This window comes from Triplophysa rosa, linkage group LG15, assembly GCF_024868665.1.
Source record: "Triplophysa rosa linkage group LG15, Trosa_1v2, whole genome shotgun sequence".
Lineage (NCBI taxonomy): Eukaryota > Metazoa > Chordata > Actinopteri > Cypriniformes > Nemacheilidae > Triplophysa > Triplophysa rosa.
The window spans coordinates 6,404,976-6,429,027 of record NC_079904.1 but is presented as its reverse complement, the minus strand read 5'-3'; the positions used below and the strand labels follow the sequence as shown (position 1 = coordinate 6,429,027).

At 37.4% G+C, this 24,052-nt stretch overlaps 1 protein-coding gene across 9 annotated transcripts; it reads right to left on the bottom strand.

Annotated features, from left to right (window-relative positions):
* Window positions 1-1,550: 1,550 nt before the first annotated feature.
* On the bottom strand, window positions 1,551-18,666 carry LOC130565657 (adhesion G protein-coupled receptor F5-like). Of its 9 annotated transcripts, none has more exons than XM_057352597.1 (23): window positions 18,526-18,665; window positions 17,934-18,103; window positions 17,628-17,707; window positions 10,453-10,550; window positions 10,252-10,300; window positions 9,882-10,025; window positions 9,618-9,785; window positions 9,175-9,204; window positions 8,881-8,937; window positions 8,137-8,157; window positions 7,958-8,058; window positions 7,605-7,669; window positions 6,910-7,046; window positions 6,578-6,775; window positions 6,245-6,448; window positions 5,419-5,562; window positions 5,143-5,330; window positions 4,896-5,066; window positions 3,341-4,690; window positions 3,186-3,227; window positions 2,869-2,928; window positions 2,684-2,747; window positions 1,551-2,467 (listed from the first exon to the last, which is right to left on the bottom strand). In XM_057352597.1, the coding sequence occupies exons 3-23, from the start codon at window positions 17,647-17,649 to the stop codon at window positions 2,391-2,393; spliced, it is 3,390 nt and encodes a 1,129-aa protein (XP_057208580.1). In that variant the 5' UTR covers window positions 17,650-17,707; window positions 17,934-18,103; window positions 18,526-18,665; the 3' UTR covers window positions 1,551-2,390. The 9 variants fall into 9 exon arrangements, with proteins under 9 accessions (XP_057208580.1, XP_057208582.1, XP_057208583.1 ...); XM_057352599.1 differs by having other exon boundaries at window positions 17,934-18,056; XM_057352600.1 differs by having other exon boundaries at window positions 17,934-17,999.
* Window positions 18,667-24,052: the final 5,386 nt, after the last annotated feature.

The following is a 24,052-nucleotide window of genomic DNA, read 5'->3' as shown; positions in this document are numbered from 1 at the left end:
TTAGCAATTTTCACTTCTGGGACATGATTGACTACCATAGTAGGAAAAATTAAATGTGACCCTGGACAACAAAACCAGTCTTATGGGTCAATTTTTCGAAATTGAGATTTTTACATAATCTGAAAGCTGAATAAATAACTTAATAAATAAATACACTTTCTATAGATATATGAGTTGTTAGAATAGGACAATATCTGGCTGAGATACAACCGTTTAAAACTCAGGAATCTGAGAGCGCAAAAAAATCAAAATATTGAGAAAATTGCCTTTGAAGTTGTTAATCAGGGGCACTGTGGCAGACCATCCACTCACAAAAATAAAGTTTTTATATATTTAAGGTAGGAAATTTACAAAATATCTTCATGGAGCATGATCTTTACTTAATATCCTAATGATTTTTGGCATAAAAGAAAAATTGATAATTTTGACCCACACAATGTATTTTTGTCTTTTACTAAAAATGTTCCCGTGCTACTTAAGACTGGTTTTGTGATCCAGGGTCACAAATGGTAGTCAAAGGTTCCCCAGAACTGTTTGTTTTCCTAAATTCTTCAAAATATCTAATTTTGTGTTCAACAGAACAAAAATTCAAAAATTATTTCTACTGTGGTACTGGATGAAAATGGCTGACATTCTTCCAAATATGTTTATTTGTGTTCAACAGAACAAAGAAATGTATACAGGTTTGAAACAACCTGAGGGTGAGTAAATGATGACAGATTTTTCATTTTTGGCTACATGTGACAAATGTGCCAATTCAATATGTGGGACAAATCAAAAACCTGATATCAAACCAGAAGGACATCAGTCAGCATTTTATACAACATAATGTCACATCAAAGAGCGTTATGGGCTTGGAAAACAATATTTTTTGAACTTTGAAACTTTGGATCTAACACAAACTGTTCTGACCTACATCGCGCAACACAATGTAATTCAGACCCTGAACTGGAAATAAATAAATTCATTATTGTATGTAATTTCCTGTACCCATCATCGCAATCTTCGTACAATCCAGTGTCTCCAATTCATTACAATTAGACGTGGCATCCCCCCACAGTCTAATTGGTTTCGCCATAGTTTCAAAACAAACGAAAATCTATTTACACTTTTCGTAATAACAGCGATCTCTGGATCTGAAAAACATGCATCTGACACTCAGACCCCCACATCGTGCGCACTCAAGCATACCAGGCATCCTTCAGAAAAACTACACAGCGACTAGTGACATTTTGGATAACCATTAGGTTTTAGTGGGTGGAAAAATGTTGCCTGTAGTACCCCGCGATCTTGCTTTGATGACACGGGATCATCTCTCACGGTGTCTGCTCGGTTCAGTGACCGGCAGAAGCAGCACATTCATGACCAAACGCCAGCTTGTGAATTGAATTAATGCAAAACGGCGTTTCCAAGCACCATTGTTACTGACTGAACATAAACATTCCTGTGTCATTATTCTTTTACAGCATGCGTGTCTGACAACAGAAACATAAAATATAAAATAACAACGATTTTTATAATATAACATAACAACTTTATTAACAGGTTTATTGGGCATTCAGTTTTACTAAAAGTTCAGACATCTCTATATAAATTGTAGATCAGTGGTTCAGAGAATAATGCAAATATACATCATAACTATGCAAATAAAAACCCAGAGTAATAAAAAGTGTAAAAAATGATAATTATGTGTTTTTGTATTTATAAAAACATACACATATATATGTTTATTGAAGAAAAATCTAAAAATGTATTAACGTTTAAATATAATTGTATTTATTGGTTATTATAAATAAATACATTTAAATATTTCCTAAATATGTAAACTTGTATGTGTATGTGTTTATAAATACACAATTAATATGCACAGTATAGACATATATAATGGAAACACAAACTTTTCAACCTTTTATACTATTTTAATTTGATTAATAAAATGTGTATAAATACACATTTTTCTTAGCATTAAAAATGTACACAATTCATCTTACAAAATAATAAACCGCAATGGCACTTTCCATTATGATAACTTACTCTTTTTAATAACTTGGGTCTTTTTACTTTGTCCCAAATGATGGAACTGTTCAATAGTTTTGTTGTTGTTAACTTGCTATGGCTTTAATGTTTGTGGCTAAACTGAAAATGAGTTGAAAATGAGAAAAATAAACCTGCCTTAAGAAAAATTCACTATAGTCAACTAAACCTAGCCTCCCCAAAATTTGTTATTTAAAATACACTGTCCACAAAATACACCTAATTTTACATAACTCATCTCAGAAAATGGAAACGTTTTTACCCAGAAATAGTAACAGAAAGTTAACATGTACTGTATGCGTAACAGACTAAATGTTTTTGTAACATGATGTTAGATAGTTAATAATGTGGTTAAATTAGGGATTCAAGGTCTCTGAAGCACCGGTGCTGTTGGCAGATCGAGCTGCGCTGGGATTAGACATGTTGTACACATCTGTAAATAAATGGTTACATGTTATTCAAGAACTGTTATACTGTCTTTACATGTCCAGTATATTTAGTCATTAAACATATGCTTCTATCCAGTGAAATAATGATATGTTATTTATATTATTATATTATATTTTCTATCCAGAAATATAATGGCATAAGTGAGCGAGTACAAGAGTGTTGTACTGCAAATGATTTATTTTTCATGTAATTTACTCACTTCTCCTGCGCAGTCTTTCAAAGAAACCCAGTCCACTTGAGGATGATATTCCTACATTAGTGCTCTGTAATGTATATGTCACAGTTAAAATAAAGCCTATAGAGTTAATGTATTTACAATAGGACTAATGTTGAGCAAGAGGCCATTGACATGCAGTGTGCTTTATATACAGTTCTGTTATTTACCCTGGTAGGAGTTGAACTGAGGTTCATCAATGACAGCTTTCCAGCCAGTGCCTCACGGACCTGCAACCACAGAAAACAATAGAATTACATTAGTTGTTTAATGCATTTTCATTTGTGAGATTTGATGTGAAAAATGCAACAGAAGGCAAACAATGTATGACAAAATGCTGTATACATTATTGGTAGATTTTTAGGCCAAATCCAATATTTTCTAAAGATAATATTTACAATGACCTCCGGCTTTGTTCACTGTCTAAAACATTTCTAGAATCACAGGTATTTGTCAAAGCCCACAAAGGAACAAAATAAACTCATACCTTACTGTCTAAAAGCGTCCCAAACACCAAAACAAAGAATCCCTATCAAATACACAAAGGGAAAAACAATGTTACAATTGTACCATCTGAACTATACATAACTTTAAAATTCATAAATAGACATAAATAAAAAAATGTATAGATGACAGTGGTACCTGAAATGAATTGAGGATCGTAAACACCACATGAACTCCGACGTTAGGTGACACCATGGTTCCAATCCCAAATCCCCATGTTAGACCAAAGATAGGAGTGAGAATGGCCACACATCGGACAATGACCACAAGAACATGTTTCTGATCTGGCTGAGGTGTAGCACCACTTCCTCTTCTTAACATCTTATACACAACTACAACCACAACCATGATGTTAAAGGCGACAATAGTGAGAGCTGGAACCACAAATGCCAGCAGGGCTTTAGATTCATTCCAGTTTAGCCAACATGCATCTCTTGTCCAAATATATCTACCAGCTCCAGCTGTGGATGCAACAGTAATAACCGCTATGAGCAAAGGTGCACCATAACCAACTGTGAAGGCAATGACCATCATTTTAGTCCTTGACATTTGAGAAAAGACCATGACAGTGCGGTAAAGGAGCAAAAGTGCTGAAATGAACATCCAGAAGAAAAGAGCCAAATAAAAAAAGTGCATGAAGAAAACCGCTGCACTGCAGGGATTCACTGGTGTAGGCTTCCCTGGATTTAAGATTGCAGCTCCAATGATGAACCAGATATCAGCAATCAGCAGAGACACAGCGATGTTGACTAATGAGACGTGTCGCATGTGAGACGTGTTATTCCTTGTCACCGACTTCCATACAATCGTTTCAATAATAAGACACAAAATCAAGCAGGCTATTGAAATAGCAACACCGATGTATGTTATATAGTCTAAGATAGGATGAACATTTCCAAACGGTGACATCAGGATTGAAAAAGAGGTTGTGTGGTTGCAATCACATGTAACTTTGTTCTGTTCATTCCCTGAGATCTTGACTTTACATCCAGTTGAATCCCATCGGTCAAGAGAAAAGTTCCAGAAGACACACTGAGGATTTCCCAATGATGTATTTGTGATGTCAAAAGCAAATGAAATGTTATTAATGGTTTCATTAACCTTAACCACAACCACGTCTCCATTAATGTGGTTTTGTGATGTCCTGTTGTCATTATTAGAAGTATTACGAGTAGGCAGTATTTGGTCAAGCTTGGTAAAGAAGATAACCGTTATGAGAGTCGGCTTAACAACATTTGGTATCACAACCTGAGTCGTTGAGTTTGGTAGTCGAGATGTTTCGATGAATGTGTTTTCTATTGTTGCTCTTTTCAACTGAATGGAAGATTCATTGATCGTAAAATTGTCACCCGAGAGACGATCACTTATATTCTCTATAGCTTGCAGAAGGTCTGTGCTGGTTTTTGCTGTTGTGTCATCTTTTGTTATATTTTGCCATGCTGTAAGGGTGTTATCTGACACAATAATGTCCACTGTTTGAAGAAAGTCCTGGAATAAAAAATAGATTAGTACAAAAAAGTCAGATATTTTATCATGATTTTACTGTAATGAGCCACAATTAGACTGAAACTACAAAATAGATATAGCAATATATTACAGTCTTTAGACTTTTAATTAGGCCTACATTAAACGAAAACAACAAGCATGCATTTAATATAATTCACACTTCATTAGCATAAATCTCTGAATATACCTCCATCACATGTATATCAATGGTAACAGTTTGTGAGATATCAGCAACTTTAACAAGCATCTCAACAATTGTTTGGACAGTTGCAGCAGATTGTGTTATCTCAGTAGTATAGTTCTCTGCAGTATTACTGAGGTTTGCTAGAAACGCTGGAATCTGCTCCACAACCAAGACCTGCATTGAAAATGAAAATACGTTTAAATATGAGAAACACAAAATAGACATTTGGCCAATAAATACAATAGATTACCTCAGCTTTCTTCTCAAGGTCTTTGATAGCCTCAACTACACATTCTCTCTGTATAGATATCCAATCATTTTTTGAGTTTATCGTTTGACATTTATAAGTTATGTGACCCTCCAGGCCTTTTTCACACAGTCCCTTCACAATGTCATCTATCTTTCCAACTCCAAGTGTTTCATTTTGACAGTCAAATTCTGGAATTTTCAAATATTGGATAAAAAGAGAAAATCAAATGATTGCTTAGTGACTTTAACAGAATAGAAAGAGATATTTAAGGCTCACCTCTTACTGTCTGAACTTTAGTACTGGTGTCGTAATAATCAAACGTTTCCAATTCTTTCATGTTCTTTAGTCGACATGTGAAGCTTTCACTAGTCCCACAACTTGTGCTCAAGATTTTATGTTGTAATTTAATGCAGCCGGGCTCTGATTTGGATAAAACAGGTGAATGCGTTTTTTTAAATAACATACACAGTAGAAAGAGGTTCTCCTAAAACTGGTCAATAGTCACTTAGAAATAGTGTGTGCGTGCGTGCGCGTTTTATTTTTCTTATAAAAATTTTTCTTATTTCTGTACTTTTTATTTCTTAAAGGTCCAGTGTATTAAATTTAGCGGCATCTAGTGGTAAGGTTGCAAATTGCAACTAACGACTCACTCCCCCCTCCCCCTTTGAAGCACTACGGTGGCTGACACAGCACTAAGATGTCATCACATTTTCACTTCTTCGTCGAAGGAGATAACATATTTACAAATTTTGTCCGTTTAGGGCTACTGTAGAAACAACATGGCAAATTCCATGTTAGGGGACCTGCAGTCTGTGTAGACAGAAATAGCTCATTCTAACGTCATAAAAACATAACACTTCATTATGTAAGGTCTTTATACACCCCATAAGGCATAGTTACGTATATTATATTGCTTTTTTTGTCAATAGATCCTCCGCAAAATCAAACACAGCACCTTTAAATTAATTGCAAAAACCTTTTAAACCTTCAAATTTAAATGACATGTGTAATCCCAAAGTTTTAAAACCGTATCAAAAACCTGGTACTGATAACTGTTCTCAGTAACTTTTATACAAACAGAATGTCCATTTGTCTGTCTGACCTGAATCCACTGCATCATTAGAAGGGATCGGGTGCCACTCAATTGGGTAGCTTTCAGCGCAGCATCTCAGTGAGACAGTCTGATCTGCACACTGCAACTTTATTTCAGTTTTATCCACTATGATATTCGGGCGTAATTGAATAACTACATTTTGCCACTGAACATAAGGTATCGTGCCACTTTCAATGATACATGAGTATCTACCTGGAAAAGATCAAAGATAGCAGAATATTGTTAAGTGCTAAATAGTGTTTTATACCTTAAAAAACAAACTTCTATTAGCAGATGTTAAAATTTGTCACTTTATTATGTAAGATAACTCATATGACTCACCATTGTCACTTTCACTAACATCCTTCACTGTGAGAGTGCTGCTGTCATCTGTAATGCTGTATTTTGCTTTGTTTTCTGCAGGATCTTTGTCATTCACTCTCCATTTCATTGTTCCCTGAGCTGACTCTGGACGTGTACACCTCAGTTCCATACTTTGGTGAGGATAATAGTTAGCTTTGGTTGCCAACATTTTTTCCACTGAAAGTACAAGCAACACAATTCATTTTGCGTTATAATTATTATTGGTAACAGAATAAAGCATGAGCCATAAAAATAATTATATAAAAAATATAGCACAAATAAGTTAGAAGTGCTGCCTGTTATACTCTTACCACTTTCCTCAAAAGCATTCTGAGCTACCAGGATTCCTGCGTTAAAGAGAGTTTTAGAGACCTGTGCGTTTGCTGATGATAAATCCAGGTTGTTGTTGGTTGCATTGATGGTGTAGTCTGCTATAACACTACCAGATCTATATGAATCATAACACAAAACCACTTTTTTAAACATGGCTACATGAAACACAGCTATTTCAACCAATTGATGTCACTGTTGTAGTCTTTATTTGGTGTTTCCATTGTGTTCTGGTGTCTTGATTGGTTCAGTTCTCCCTCGTATGTTTCCTTGATTTCTAATGATTTCATATTCAGCTCTGGTGTGTCTTGTCTAGTTAGCTCATTGGTTCAGAGTATTTAGACCCTGTTTGTTCCTTAGTTCATTGTCTGCCTTTGGTTATGTTACGTGTGGTTGTGTTTCCTGCTCTGATTCTTGCTTTGTTATTCAAGTTCTCATTGGATTATACTCTCTTCATCGTGTGCTTGTTATCTACAGCCAAACCCGTTTCAAGTGAAAGCTAATTGTTCTTCAGCTCCATTTTCATTGTTTTATTTCACAAACAAATCACAGATTGTTTTGCACAGGTAAATAATAAAACAGTATAAACTAAATCGATAAATAGCATAGAAAATGTTTGTCACTATATTTTGAGAATCCTTGTAAGTGAAGTGAAAGTTTTGATTTGCGCTCATACCTGAAACGAAAGATTTTTGCTGAACCTTTTTTGTAGTTAGGTAACTTTTCATAACCTTGTTCAATCTGTTAAAAAAATAAAAATGAATTAACTAAAATATCCAATTTGTGGAAAGCATATTTACCATTATAATACAAAAAAGATAAAGTAGAGTAATACATATATAAACACACTCGTTTCCAAGGACCACAGTCAAATAGACTAACATTTTACAGCAATATTTTTTTTATTTAATCTTTTAAAAGTGCATAATCTTTTAATATTGACTATACAGTATGCCCGGTTACTTCCTAATTTACAATAAGTCAGCTGCGGAAATTCCGGTGAACTGAAAGCTATAGGATTGTACTCACTGCCTTCTGAATTATTCCAGTTTTTTTTATGTAATTCGCATCATCAGGTTTGGTGAGGCTGGTATCAAACATTTCATTCATTTTCAATGACAGACTAATGACTGTAAAAAAGTTAACAGTCATCAGCACAAATAAAATTAATCAAAAATAAACATTTTTGAGCTTTATCTCGGGCTTACCTTTATCATACACTGGTGTTACTGTATATAAATAAAACAGAACAAAAAACAACATTATGCACTATAAACAATTGCTTTAAAAAAAAGCAGCAAATGTTGTGATGCAGTTTTGGAAAAGAAACCAAACAGATCATTTTAATGTTTAAAGGTCCAGTGTGTAATTATTTGTAGGATGTATTGACAGAAATGCAATATAATATACATAACAAACAGACAAACTGCTCTACAGAGCACGTTTCGTAAATACGTTATCTCCTTCGGCAGAGAAAGTAAAAACGTGACAACATCTTAGCCCTGTGTCAGCCACCGTAATGCTTTGAAAGGGAGGGGCAAGCAGTGGAGTGGGCTCTCACTATATCCTTGGTGTTTTGAGTCAGATCTGTGGGCGTGGCATGTTGGTTTTGACTAAATCCTTGCTGTTTCGAGTCTTATAAAACCCTTATCCTAACCCTACTTATCTAAACTACCTATGATTCTTAAACTTGCCAAAAAACGTGGCTGCGTGATGATGTCAGACTCGAAACACCAAGGATTTTGTGAGAGCCCAGTGGAGTGAGCCGTTGGTTACAGTTAGTAACCTCCCCGCTAGATGGCGCTACATTTCCTGCACTGGACCTTTAATAAATTATTCTGTTATACAGAATAATAAAGAACAGCTGTTATAGTCAACTCTGTGTATGACATGCATGGTCACTATTCGAAATAAACGTGGCCTTTATAAGACTGTGGGCTGACATAACTTACAGGGAGCTGCTGATGTTGAGGAAGTTGCTGTGGATGTTGATACTGCTGTTGTTGTGTCTATTGTAGACAAAATATTTTTGTCATATGAAAAAAATAAATATTGTAATCATTTTCTAAATGTTTTTAAATAATAATGATTATGAAAAAAGTTATAAATTTAGTCAAACAACATAAAAAAAACAGATCCCCCATGCCCGTGAAACTTTTCTCACCCAAACCACAAGAACGATTTACAAAGTAAACATGCACTTTTGTTTGCTGTGTGGTCTGGAATTTAGGACAGATTTTACATACCTGACACTACATGCATGCATGCTGTCATATCTTCAGGAAAAAGATTCAAATAAATTAGAAACATACAAAATTCGACACAGTATGCATGTACCGTTGTTAACAACTTCTGCAATAACATACAGCAGCTGGTGAACCAACATTTGTTAGTATGGCAGTATCTCCAATTTTATGAGGTGTTTAACAGCATCGATCGGGTAATGCTTTAAACTCATCAGAATCTAGTCAGTTAAATAATGAGGCCTGGCATTAATTGAGTTGTTTAAAACGTGAAACGAGATGAAAAAGACATTCGTCAGTGTGAGGGGACAACAGCGTTCCTCCTCAGAAAAAATTCATTGATGTTGATCTGAGGCAGATCTTGAAGGCAGCAGATATAGAATGATAGCTGACAATCTTGACAACTGAAAGTTCACCAGAAATGGTTTATTACATTTTTCTTTTACCTTCCATCTCGCCAACTAGCTGACAGTGCTGTCTGTCAACATAAGCGTTGATACAGCTGCATGTGTCATTATTGGTGCTACAGCTCCCATGTTTTCTACACATATTACAAGGCCAGAAATACTGATCCTCACATGTACACTTGTACCCAGTGTCAACTAAGTTGCACACTAAGAAAGAAAACAACGTACAAGTTCATTATGAATAGGTCTGTGTTGTTAGACTCTAAAGTCATGACACTGTATTCGTGATGGAATATTATTTACCTGTCGTGAAGCGTGTGTCAAATATTGTCACATTGCCAATTGTAAAATTGTTCTGAACGCTCTTCAGATAACTCTTTATGTAATCGATCACAGAGATGCTAGATGCATTAATCTCAATTTCAGCCAAATATTCCGTGTACGAATCTGTAAAAGAGCCAACAGGTGAAGCATTGTATAGTAAGCTTAATGTTTTGATTCTTCATTACAGGGTACTTTTAGCCTAATTTTCTATAAAATGTTATATAAAATACACGTCTATATAATTAACTGCATGAAAAATAGGAAAAATCGAGGCTGCTCGAAAAAGTAAGAGTACAAAATAAGTACACATTATTTGCAAGACATATTAAGCATGAATCATGAATTAGACCTTCGCGCTTTTGTCTTATGTGATGCTGTGCTTCATCTGTGTAGCTGAACTGAAAGATAAAAACGATGAGAAAGTATTATTATTCATCTTCATTTTATCACATGAACCTATAAAGTTAATCAACTAGACAGATAAAAGTGCATATATGCATGCACAGGCTACATAATTAAAAAATATAAAAGCAGTAGAAATAAAGTTCACCTGTAAAGATAAGCTTTCATTTGATTCCACATCACACATATGGAAAATCAGTATAGCCACTGTGAGTCCAAGAATGCACTTTAATATTTGCTCTGTATCTGAAAATGTAAGAAATAAAGGCAGTCTTTTACAAAGAACTTGGTCCAGAAACTAAAACGTACAACAAAAATATTGCATGTCACACTTAAAGGTTAAATACAGGTTGCTTCACAACGATGCCACAGTAGTAGCTTTTAGACAAACTTTTTTGTGAGAATTTCTTTCTTACAATTGTATAGTCACAAAACACCTTTTGTGCAACCATAAAGCTCTGCTGGTTGTAGCAGTGCAGTAAATCTACTTTTTGCTGGAGAAATGATCAAAAGTATGTCACGCAGCACAAACATGCAGCATGGAGGCCACCATTATTGTAGAGGCATGCGAGGGAATACTCGCATGCCTATAGACTGAACGCGTAATACGCATGCGCATCATGTTATCGATTTCTAATTCTTGCGTTTTCGGGGTTTATACGGAAACGAGAACAGCGTCGTTTTCAAAAACTTGCACTTTGAAACCCGTTTTCAAAAGTTTGTGTTTTCAGTCCCCTAACACGCTGTTTACGTGTTAACAGACAGCTAAAACGCATACATTGCGTTTTTAGTTGAAAGCGGTCTCGTGTAAACGGCCTCTTACTTCTTCAATCCAAGTCCTTGAACTATACTGCAGTGTCATTCCAAACTGTCAATTTCAAATCTGGCAGAAGCAACTTGGTGTAATGGACTACTTGCACGTCTTCCGCGTTCTCCTCGATGCGCCTCAGTCATTTCTGGTAGCAGTGTTCAGGACATCTATGCGGAGATCAAGGGAGATTATTTCTATTTTTACAGCGGTCACTTAATTAAAAACAATAAATCCTGTTTGTGATGTTAACATGCTTTAATGTGGGTTTTTATGACAGATCTTAAATTAAGTTCTCTCTTAAGTTTTATACAATTATATGTATAAAAACGTATACATTTACATTTAGTCATTTAGCAGACGCTTTTATACAAAGCGACTTACAGATGAGGGAAACAATGGAAGCAATTGGAACAACATAAGGACAACAAAAAGCGTAAGTGCAATAAAAGAAAACTGGTCTCATATAGCCTACCACATTATACAGAGCAAAGTTTTTTTTTTTTTTTTTGAAAGAGTAGAAAAGAGATAGTCAGAAGTCAGAACTGATCAGTCAGGTGTTGACGGAAGAGATGTGTTTTCAGACGGTTCTTAAAGGTGGCTACAGAATCTGCTGATCTTGTACCAGCGGGCAGATCTTTCCATAAATGTGGAACCGATCCCGAGAAGGTACGTGAGAGAGATTTTTTACCTTTTAGGGATGGCACCTCAAGACGTCGTTCATTTGCAGAGCGTAAGGATCTGGCGGGTATATAAGTCTGCATTAGCATGTGAAGGTAAGGGGGTGCCAAATCAGTGGTGGTCTTGTAGGGCAGGAGCAGAGTCTTGAATTTGATTCGAGTGAGCCAATGTAACTTAGTGAAGAGAGGAGTGACGTGCGCTCTCTTCGGTTCATTGAAGACCACTCTTGCCACTGCATTCTGGATCATCTGTAGAGGTTTGGTTGTGCAAGCTGGAAGTCCAGCCAGTAGTGCATTGCAGTAGTCCAGTCTGGACAGAACAAGAGCCTGGACTAGGACTTGCGTAGCATGCTCGGATAGGAAAGGTCTAATTTTCCTAATAATGTAGAGGATGAATCTATAGGACCGGGTGGTACTGGAAACCTGATCAGTGAAATTAAGCTGATCGTCGTTCACCACTCCCAGGTTTCTGGCCGTTCTGGAAGATGTGATGGTTGATGAGCCCAGCTGAATGGAGAAGTTGTGATGAATCTTTGTGTCAGCTGGGATTACAAGCAGTTCTGTTTTAGCAAGGTTCAGCTGCAGGTGATGGTCGTTCATCCAGAGCGAAATGTCACTCAGGCATGCTGAAATGCGTGCAGAGACAGTCGGTTCGTCAGGCTGAAATGACAGGTGGAGCTGTGTATCATCCTCATAGCAGTGATAGGAAAAGCCATGTTTCCAAATGACAGAGCCTAGGGATGTCATGTATATAGAAAATAGCAACGGACCAAGCACTGAGCCCTGAGGCACCCCTGTGTTGAGATGTTGGGACTCAGAGACCTCTCCTCTCCAGGATACTCTAAATGACCTACCTGAGAGGTAAGACCTGAACCATTGTAGCACCACTCCAGAGACACCCATAGCCTTGAGGGTCGACAGGAGTATGTGGTGGTTCACAGTGTCAAAGGCAGCAGACAGATCCAGTACGATAAGTACAGATGAGTTAGAGGCGGCTCTTGCCAGTCTCAGGGCTTCAATGACAGAGAGCAGTGCAGTCTCAGTGGAATGACCACTCTGAAACCAGACTGGTTGCTGTCCAGGAGGTTGTTCTGGGTGAGAAAGGATGAGAGCTGGTTACATACCCAGAGATGGGAAGTAACGAAGTACAAATACTTCGTTACTGTACTTAAGTAGATTTTTCTGGTATCTGTACTTTACTCCACTATTTATTTTTCTGACGACTTTTTACTTTCACTTCTTACATTTTTACGCAAATACCTGTACTTTCTACTTCTTACATTTTACAAACCAGGCTCGTTACTTTAGTTTTAATCTGTATTTGATGCACAATCAATATTATTTCTTGTCATTGCGTGACTTTTTCAACCTAATGATAGGTCTGACTAAAAGCTGAAGCGCTGTGTGAGGTGGTCACTAGCCAATCAAATGTAAGAAGGCGGGAGTTACTGTTTACAGTGCAAAGCGGTGACCAATCAAATCAAAGAAGACGCAGTAACTGTTCTCAGATCTCGAGCGTGATATTCTGCATCATGTGGTGACTCGTGAATGGTAGGGTTTTTTAGCGCGAAAGGACCAGATTTTAAATATGTAATTTAGCTATTTAGCAATTCGCATGTTCTACAAACATATACTTCACGAAATATGTACTGTAGCTCTGTCAGAAGTTAAGGCAGCTCGTTAAGGTAAGCGCATTATTGTTGCTGTTGTTCATTAGTATGTATGAATTGCATGTTTTTTGCTATCGTGGTGTGTGCGTTAAGTTCATGAACGAGTGAAAAATACCTGCTCATTGCGTTGCTTTCGATGAACTAATTATAGTGGGCACTTTTGCACAAAAATGCGCTAATTTCCTGATTGCCATTTGAAGTGGTTTCTGGACATATCCTATTAGTCTTATTTTCTAATTTTCTTAATGCATTTGCCTTGTTTGATCTGTTTGATCTATTTTCCTGATTTTTATTATATTTTTTCATCTTGTCATGATTAAAATTATAAGGAAATAAAAAACGATACTTATCAACGTTGATTGACATTGCAATAAAATACTATCACATTATTTTGGAAGTTAAAATTTTGGGCTGGTTTTTGTTGGAGTGAGTAGGTTTTAGTGAGCCTTTGGGCTGGAAATCATCCACCTAATCTAGCAACACTGACATCAGTTTTAATGTTGAACGAGTGTAACGTACAATGTAAGAGGCTAAACATTTAATATTTTAAAGCGAGGCATAATTTCAAGAAATGTGTTTAACCAATCGAGAAAAACAGTAATGGTTACCAAGTAAATTGACTTGCCTAATTAATTATCTCTTTATTTCTCAGTTTTCTCTTTTTGACAAGATCTCCCAAGTGTCTACAACCTTTGTATAATGATATGTCCATGAATGGTCTGTGCTTAAAATTTAAAGGGACAGTTAATCTAAAATTGAAAGCAGTGAAATTCTGTTATAAAATGTTTTGACAATCACAGTACCAAACAGTCATTTCCTGGCTATTACGCATCGCAGACAATAGGCTAGTAGTCTAAGAAGCTGCCACGGACCAAGGCGTAAGGCAACACGAAGAATAGCTAAAATTATAGTTGAGAACTTGAGACAAAGGGAATTCTGTCACAATTATTATCAATACGCTTGTCATTTACACTCCTGTCTTACATCATAATTGTATTATAAATTTGTGTTTTTTTCCACTACCTAGGTAGTGGCAAATAGATTTATTCCATCAGTCTTTTTTATGCTTGTGTTCTACATAATGGTAGTTCAGTTGTGAGGTACGAGCGTGACTCTAAAACAGGTAGTCGTATTGGCTACTTTTTACTTAAGTACATTTTAGAGCCCATACTTTATACTTTTACTTGAGTAAACAAGTTTAGTCAGTACTTCAACTTTTACTTGAGTACTTTTAAACATGAGTATCTGTACTTCTACTTAAGTAAAGGCTGTGTGTACTTTTGCCATCTCTGTACATACCACCCGTTCAAGAGTTTTAGCAATGAAGGGGAGGAGTGATACCGGTCTGTAGTTCTCTAACAGTGCAGGATTAAGAGTGAGTTTCTTCAGTAGCGGGGTAATACGGGCCTCTTTGAAGACTGTGGAAAAAATATACCAGTGGTGAGAGACGAGTTGATAATGTGGGTCAGAGCGGGAACAACCGATGGAGAGATGGCCTGGAGGAGATGAGTGGGGATGGGATCTAGCGAGCAGGTGGTTGGGTGGTTAGAAGACATGACCTTGGAGACATCTTCTTGAGATAGGAGAGAGAAAGAGGGGAATGAGCATGTGTCGGGGGTTTGGGCGTGATCAAGAGGTGGCGGCACAGAAAACTGACTGCTGATGGTGGTTGTTTTCTTTACGAAGAAAGACGCAAAATCATCAGCTGTTAAGTCGGAAGGAGGTGAGGGGGCAGGTGGGCAAAGAAGAGCAGAGAAGGTTTTAAAGAGAGTACGAGAGTCAGGCGAGTTGTTCATTTTAGCGTGGTAGTACTGGGGTTTTTTGCAGAGGAGACATCAGCAGAGAAAGAAGAGAGACTGATAGAGACCGAGGTCAGCGGGTTCTTTAGATTTGCGCCACTTTCTCTCAGCAGACCTGAGCGTGGCGCGATGCTCACGGAGAACATCAGATAACCAGGGGGTAGAAGGGGATGCACGAGATGGCCTAGATGTTAGAGGGCATAAGTTGTCTAAGCAGGAGGTTAGTGTGGAGCAAAGAGTGTCGGTGGCACTGTTAGTATCCAAGAGAGAGAGCTGTTCAGAGGGAGGGAGCGTAGCGGAGACCACAGAGGATAGGCAGGAGGGAGAGAGTGATCGTAGGTTGCGCCGGAATGTGACCAGCGGGGAAGCATGTGTAGTGTCTGGAGAAGTTAGGTCGAGATCAAGAGTGATGAGGAAATCATCCGACGTGTGCAGCGGGGTGACCTGGGAGTGATGAGTGGAGCAGTGTCGTGTGTACATAAGATCTAGTTGATTACCAGACTTATGGGTTGCTGAAGTGGGAACTCGCTTGAGGTCAAACGATGCAGTCAGGTTGTTGAAGTTGGCAGCCTGCGGTTTTTCTAGGTGGATGTTGAAGTCTCCAAGTACCACCAGAGGAGTACCATCCTCGGGGAAGGATGACAGAAGCGTATCCAACTCTTCCAAGAAATGTCCAAGCTGACCTGGGGGACAATAGATAACCACAACATGAGTTTGAATAGGGTGGATGATAGTAACAGCATGTGACTCGAAGGCGATGTGTTCACACGAGGGTGCCAGCTGTTTGAATTTCCAGTCTTTCAGGATAAGTAGACCGGTTCCTCCACCCCTCCCTGATATGCATGGGCTGTGGGAGAAAGTGTAGTTATTTGAGAGAGCAGCCGGTGTGGCAGTGTCCTCTGGCTAGATCCAGGTTTCAGTAAGTGCTAAGAGAGAAAGACCAGAGTGTTTAGCAACAGCTGTGATGAAATCTGCTTTGTTTACCGCAGGTTGGCAGTTCCATAAACCAATGTGAAATGTAATTGAGGTAGTTGTGGACGTTGAAAGTTGTGGCCTTCTACGTGATACCTGTGATTTACGAGTTGTAGTGACAGTAGGGATTTCAAAACACATATTTAAAAGCTGGGAATAAGAAATAACAAATAACGAGAAGCGAATAAATAAAAGTGTAAAAAGTTAATACTCAAGTGCCTTGTCGGTGTCCTTGCTCGGTGGAGTCGCGCAGGTAGAATCGATGGTCTTTACGCTCCTCGGTCTTCACGTGATTAGGGCTGCACACGACCGCTGCCGCGGTGGTTAATCACACTTAAATACCCGTCTGAATCACGCTATTGAATTCAGCAGGACACGCCTCCCAATATCTCCCAATAACAATGAAACCAGCACGAGAACAAACGCGACTACAAAATATACAAGTATACAAATCTCCTGAATAATAATGACGTTTTGCACCCTGCAGCAGTCCATTGCTTTCCAAAATGGTCTTAGTCTCATTCATAGATTTTATTGAATACATTTTAACAAAAATAAAATGACACAATACAATGATTGTTAAATGTTCTTTGTGGATTTTAAATGAATTAGACGTTCATTCACATTGCAAAGTATTTAAAAATATGAGTATTTTAAAAATAGTAATGCGCAGACAAAGCTGATTTAATGCCAAATAAATACATTAACTGTGCAAAAATGTGTGGCATTTATCCTTAAACTTCATAACTACACTTTTTACATAGGCCTATAGTTATTGACTGAAATTGCATTTACTTGCATTTAAATTGAAAGCATTACATTTTTCAATAAAAAACGACACAACATAGTGATCCAAAAATGTTATGTTCGTCCCTGCTCTCTCACGCATTAAACACTGCAGTATTTGAAGTCTGTAGTTGTTTAATTCAAACAGTGCTGCTATGATTCCCTGTTAGTCTCCTTCAGCCTTCTGTGATTTGCGTTCGGTGGTTAAATGTCTGCAACGGAGCTGTGTGTGAGGAGAAAAGTGAAACGCTATCGTTTACCAGCCATTGCTTTCTCAGATCTATTGAAGATTATGTACCTAGTGATGTTTAGAATATTTCTTCTTATGTCGCTGATAATGTATGGAAGTAAAAATCTTATTTTTAACCATTTAGGTTTCACAGGGGCCAACGGCCCATTGTTATTACATATAACCGGAACCTAGTGAGTCATACGATTTCAAGTCGGGAGTACGTCACAAGGCTACGTGCAAGTAGTCCATTCAGAGTAGTCAAAAACACCTACACTGACTCAACAAGATGTTTGGCTTCAACGAACTGAACATGGCAGGAAGATAAAAGTCAAATGAAAAGTAATAATGATATGCAATAATATGCTGTTTATTTTACTTTTTCTGGACATGTTTCTCATTGAAGTATTCAAGGCACATATGCTTCTTCAGAACAAGCGAATTGTGTTATTCCTTCATCTGGGGGAAAAAAATTATGAGCAAATTTATATCATTAACGACATAGTGCATTGTCGGATATTGGAATATGAAATTACTGTAAAAAATGCAAAACTCAAGGAGTGTCAAACTTTATGAGTGTCGAAATATTGTTTCATACCATAGAACCTACAATACCAGAGTACCAAGTCGACAAAACGTGTGAACGAGACTGACAGAGAGAAAGTGTAATTGAGCATGTGTGTACCTGTTTCTGTGTGACACATTCGCTGAGGAAATCAATATCCTTCTTGCAGTATCGTTTCAAAGTTTGCTGTGACAGAATGATACAGTGCTGGAATGGTTTTATATCAGCACTCCTAGAATGCCTCTGGTAAAACCATATTAAACAGCTGAAACTACTGTAACTGTACTAATCTGTAAATACACAAGTGATTAATATAATATAGACACAACTCATTGATTTACACAACACTACTACAAATTATAGTAATTTCAATGGAATCATTCACAGTTGCACAGCTTTTTTTAATGAACAGTCTTGCAAAGAAAAGAGTAATCAGTCTGAATCTCTCTCTATGCAATATTTTGTGCTTAAAATAATGACAGAATTTGCACGAAAATCCATTGGACCTTATAATATTACTTATTTGATACAGCAATTGTTATTTAAAAATAGGTAAAGAGGCACTCTTGCCATTACATGGCTCTCTGAAATGGTTTGCATTACAATATTTACAATAGGCTACTACTTGGCACTATACATCCTAGTCAGCAGAGTTTCAAACATATATTTTAACACTTAAAAGAAGAAATGCATTGATTTCTGGCACACTTACCTAACCTGTGTATATCCGTGCTGAAGTTGCAGCATTAGGATGTTTGAGTGCCTTTATAGTCACTATACCATAGTAGGACTGTTTGTAGGTTACTGAACTGGTTTGTTTCTCTCTGCTCTTTTAGTGAGTTATTGGGCAGAGCAACACAAAAAAAATATTTCCATCTTGTGCGTGCATGTACAGTATGTACACACCTTACTGCTTTTGTTAACTTAGGAGAAAATGAGCACTTCTCTAATTGTTATGACTCACCAATTACTTGCCTTTTCTTTTTTTCCCTTCGTGTGTGCCACTGCCTTGTCTAGTCAAAGATTGGTTTACCTTTTTCCACTGCGATCTTGTCTTAGACTCCAATGCCATAGTTCCTTTTGCCTCTGCCTTCACCTGCTCTTCTCTCCTAGTTCCCCGGCTGGCGTCCACGGCGACCCGCCTGACTCTGCTCGTGGATACACTACCTCCTGCTGCTGGTCGCTTCCCCTCTGTGGGCTCGCTTCTCATCACCGGGGCTTCTCTGTGGGCCTCTGGTATGTTCCTGTCTGTGTGCCTCTGGTATTTTCCTGTCTGTGGGCCTCTGGTATGTTCCTGTCTGTGGTCAAACCAGTGTGTTCCCTGGGTGCGGGCCTCCAGAGTGGGTCCCTGTCTGTGGGCCCTCTTTTGTGTGTTCCTGTCTACGGGCCTGCCTGTGTGCGCTCCTGCCTGTGGGCCCCCCAGATTGTGTTTTGGACTTCCATGCTCCCTCTCCCCACCCCTAGTGTTTTGAACTGTTTTTGTTTGGGGGGGTCTGTTTGTGTTGGGTTGTCTTGTCTTGTGTTGCTCCTAGGGGACAGCAGGTGGCGTTACTGTCATGGTACTGTCATGATCCTGCCATTCTTGTGGTTGTTTTTCTAGGTTGGAGTGACAGGATCATGACAGTCCCTTGTGTTTGGAAGCACATGGCCATTCTTTTTTTTTTGTGCTATGTGCTGTCCTGTCTTAGCCCCGCCCCCTTGTTACCATATTCATTATCCCGTTATCAGTTCAGCCCTTCACCTATTGCCCTCGTAATGCCTCTTTTGTTCCTCTCCTATTTAATGCCCTTGTGTTTGGTGTCCTGTGCTGTGTTTGTCTACCTCGTCCCTGTCTCTGTTACCAAAGTTAAGTTTAATTTAATTCAAGTTTACTTAGTTTTGTCATCTTGTTCTTGTTTTCCCCCTCGAGGGATTTTGAGTTATGTTTTGTCCTCTTGTCAATGAAGTGTTTTTTTTGTTGAGAGCTGTCTGCATTTGGGTTCTGTTTCATGTCAGTTTCATGATTTCTGCAAAACACCTGTCCTCTCAAAACGCATGGCTCTTCTGTGTTAGTTTATGAAATATTTCGCTTAATTTTGCATTTTAGATATCACTAATACAGTGGTGCTCTAAACTCCCTTTAGTGAATATGAATAGAAATGCTGAATGTATATCTACAGAATTCTGAAAAAAATCTACAATATTCCAACATTTCATTAAAGTAACAATTTGAAGTGGGGGGGAATATAACATGAAAAAAATGTTTTTTCTCTTATACACCCTGGTCACAATTATTGGCACCCTTAGAAATTCTTATGAGTAAAATATTTCCCACTTATTTTCCCATTTATATTTACATTCTCTTAGCACACCAAGGTGACTAGATACATGATGTTGTCCAGTCTTGACTTCTTTTCACACAGGAGAATAAATATTAGTAACACAAAGCCCAAGCCCCCTTAATCATTTATCACAATGGATAAAACCAAAGAGTATAGTTCTGATGTGCAATATAGTTCTGTTGAGCTAGATAAAATACAAAATGGCTTTAAGGAAATAGTTAAAATAAAAATTATATAAAAAAAATCTCATTTCCAACATCAGGGCAATGATCAAGAAGTGTTAATTGACTGGAGATGTTGAAAATCTGCTTGTAACAGGATGTGTGTCTATATTGTCTCAATGCACAGCGAGGAGAAGAATTTGAGCGGCCAAAGACTCTTCATAGAGCACAGAAGAGAAATTGCAGTAATCAGTTGAATTTTGGGGTCAGAAAGCATTTAATAAAAATAAAGAAAACTGCATCCCCATCACCACAAGTTGTTTGGGACACTGTTCAAGAAACAAATCTTCTGCTCTCATGCAACAAACTTTTGCCATACTGGAACTTCAAGCAGTACTGGGTTCTATGGCCATATGAAATGAAAAAGAGGTTTTTTGGCAGCAATAACACAAGATAGGTTTGGTAGATACAGGGATAAAAACATGCCCCATGTCCAGTTAAATATGTCGCCAGATCTTTATTGTTGTGAACCTACTTTTATACCAGAGGTCCTGGACATCTCATTCAGATACATGGCATCATGTTTTATATCAAATTCCAAAAAAAAAAAAAAACCCTGACGTGCTCTTATAGAAATATTGTAATGGGCCGTGGTTAGATCTTCCATCAGCACACTGGTTCAAAATAAACATCAAAATCAACAAAAAATGTGTCACTGAATGCAAACTCAAGATCCTGCCATAGCCATCCCAGTTCCCCCCTTCCCAACCACTGTGAGGCAGGGAAGGGGGAACTCAGCTGTTTCTAAACTTAAAACGCATTTTTTGCGTTTGTATTCTTTTTCTACTTACACAATTATTTTAGGTATACATAAATATATTTTTCACAATAGACAGTGCGATTTTTAATGATTTTGGGGGGGCACCCTCAGATGGGGGTGGTGCATGTCCCCTCCGTCCCCCCGGGATTTACGCCCATGCTTATTCGTTTTGTTTCAGTTCATCTTTGAGATGTGTTTCTAAAAGATTCTCGAGACAGCTGAAAGTGCACCCTGTTCTTTATTTTTTATTTTACAAAAGCACGAGATATGTATTTTTATTGTGAGTGCACACAAATAAAAGAAGTCCATTTATAGTTAATGATGTCTTGCACTAATCTATGGCTAACATGATGGAGTATTTTAAATTGTTTCAAATAAAACATAGCCTATTTAGTTTCACATGTATGTTTAAATATTAGGCAATACTCCTGTTTTTTTTATTGTCATCCATGTTGATAATGACAAGTGAACAGTATGACTAGATAGGCTCATAAGATGTCCAATATGTCGGGAAAAATGAAGTGGGTGAGACATGATTTGACTTCATTAAGTTTCGCTTAGTAGAAACATTTGTGAAATTAGAAACAGTGAATTTCGTTTTGTGTAAATTGTATATTAATTTTAAACAATGTTTCATCAACCAATTGTCTGGATTTCATAAATAGGAAAAAACCTAGAACGACCAGTGTGAGATGGATTGACATGCATAACAAACAAACAATGTTTCTGCAGCCTTTGAGTAAGGCTGAAACAATACATCCTTCTGATTTTAATAAAATTATTGAATACATGTCATAATCAGGCCTGCATGATTAATTGATAAAATATTGATTTAGGTTGTCTAAATTAAGTAGCCTAGATTAAGCACACAAATTAGTTTATATGGTTCCCTTAGACACACTTTTATGTGCTCCACAATCGTGCTGGCCAGGGGGCCCTTCCTAATAACTGCACTGGGGCCTGTCATTACTATGCTATGCCACTGACTGTATTCTTTAAACAAACTTCACTGTAGTGTCTCTAGTAAATAATAAAGGTTAAGCCCAACATCTTATTTGAAACCATGTCAGCACAACTGCCCCTATATTATATAACTAAATATTACAACAGTGACACCTGATGAGGACACAAGCACAGCAGTAAACAATACAAATCAAAAGCAAAAAAAAAACTGACTACAGGGATGCATAGCATGACCCAAATTCCTATAGCACCACATTCTTACAAGTCAACTCCCCAATTCAGTTTCTTTCTTTTGGTTGTTTATAAATCTCTTGTCAAAACACATCATGTCAAGCCAATGGGTAAAAAGGCTTTGTAGAGATAAAACAATAAGCAGCTATGTTCAGTTTATCTGAAGACACATATGTAACAACGTAGACAACATAATCAGAAGAATAAACAATAAATACAAGCACTTCTTTCTAAAATGTTATTTCAGTGTTGTCAAGTACATTTTGCAGCAAAAAAGCAGTAATTCACTCATTCTTTTGAATGAACCAGATGATCCAATTCACAAATCAATCTAGAGACTGAAAGGGTTTAAAAAACAACTGGTTTACAAATCAGTATCACTGACTCAAAAAACTGGTTGGATCGGTTCTCAGGCTAAAAGCTCAAGGGAGGAAGAGATTACTTCAAATAAAAAATGATCTAATTTTTAGTCTTATCTTCAATAAGGATTTTCACACTGTGCTGAACCCCAGGTTATCTTCATTCTAGAAGTGTTATCAGCTTTGGGTAAACTATGCCTATAATGTGACTCAAAACAGCATGGACGAAGGATGATTCTCATTACTGAATGTAATTTCTTGTGCTCATTGCAAGCTTTATGAATGGTTTTCTCCCATCAAAACTAATGAACTATTTAACAGTTCACTAATCTTTTAAATATGCAAATAATAAAGTTAAAACCAGGGTTTGAAATGTACAAATCTAAATACCAAAACCTAATTTTTAACCCAGGGTAAGAAATAGTGTGAAAAATGATAAATGTAAGCTTCAGCGCAAGTTCTGCAAGGAAGACTCAATCTTGCATCACTCATTACGTATAGACCTAACCAATCATCACCTAACCAATCACCATCTAACACTGGAATATATACGATCGCCACTTACCCTCTGTTTGCGTTTGCAGTTGAAGCAGCAGACATTCACCCCCATCCTCCCCACCACCACCAGGATGGTCCCTGTCCATTAAGCCCAGGGGGGTTGGCTGCGCCCCTGCCTTCATCTTCAGGAATTCTTGACCCTCTGAATGCGAGCTACGGACAGGGCCTACGCCAAAGAACTATATACATTTACCATATTCGCACCTTGTCGCGATCAGTTGTTTAATAAATGTTTATTGGCAAACATTTTGCCTCCCGAGTCTTTCTGGTAGAACATATAATGATGTTTACCCAGGGTTAAGAATGAGCCTGGATTTAAAAGTTCTAGGGTGAAAAACTCCGTACAAGAAATGTATTAGCTACATTTTTGTTCAGCAGTGAACAAAATGTTCTTTAAATATGAAAAATTCTGTATTTAATGCTTTGTCAGTTGTGCAAGTGTAACTCCAAGTAATGTCATGAAAAGAAATGGAAAAATGTAATACTGTATGTTTTATTGTGGGTACAAACAAATGTATTCAATTAAATATTTGTTGGTTATGTGTTAAAATATATTTAATATGGTTAAGAACTAATGGCTTACCCATCAGCTTGTGAAATATTTTGATACCGTTTTTTTAAATAATTCAGCACAAGAAAAGTCTACAGCAATCCAGTCAGATGATGAAGAACACGATGTCAAAACAAGAAAAAGGACAACAATGTTCAACTAATTATAATATATTAATATTATAATGTAAAGTGAATATAGGGCTTACACATTACACAAGGGTATGTTGATTTCAAACACCTAGTTATTATACCTTCCGAACTTAATATAATTATA

What these genes read in the sequence shown, in the direction of transcription:
- LOC130565657 (XM_057352597.1), bottom strand. Translation starts at nt 17,649, where the DNA reads ATGAGAAACATGTCCAGAAAAA. An exon ending in CATAAGACAAAAGCGCGAAG is followed by an intron (nt 10,026 to 10,251) that starts GTCTAATTCATG and finishes GCTCTTTTACAG; the next exon opens with ATTCGTACACGGAATATTTG. An exon ending in TAATGATGCAGTGGATTCAG is followed by an intron (nt 5,563 to 6,244) that starts GTCAGACAGACA and finishes TATCCAAATCAG; the next exon opens with AGCCCGGCTGCATTAAATTA.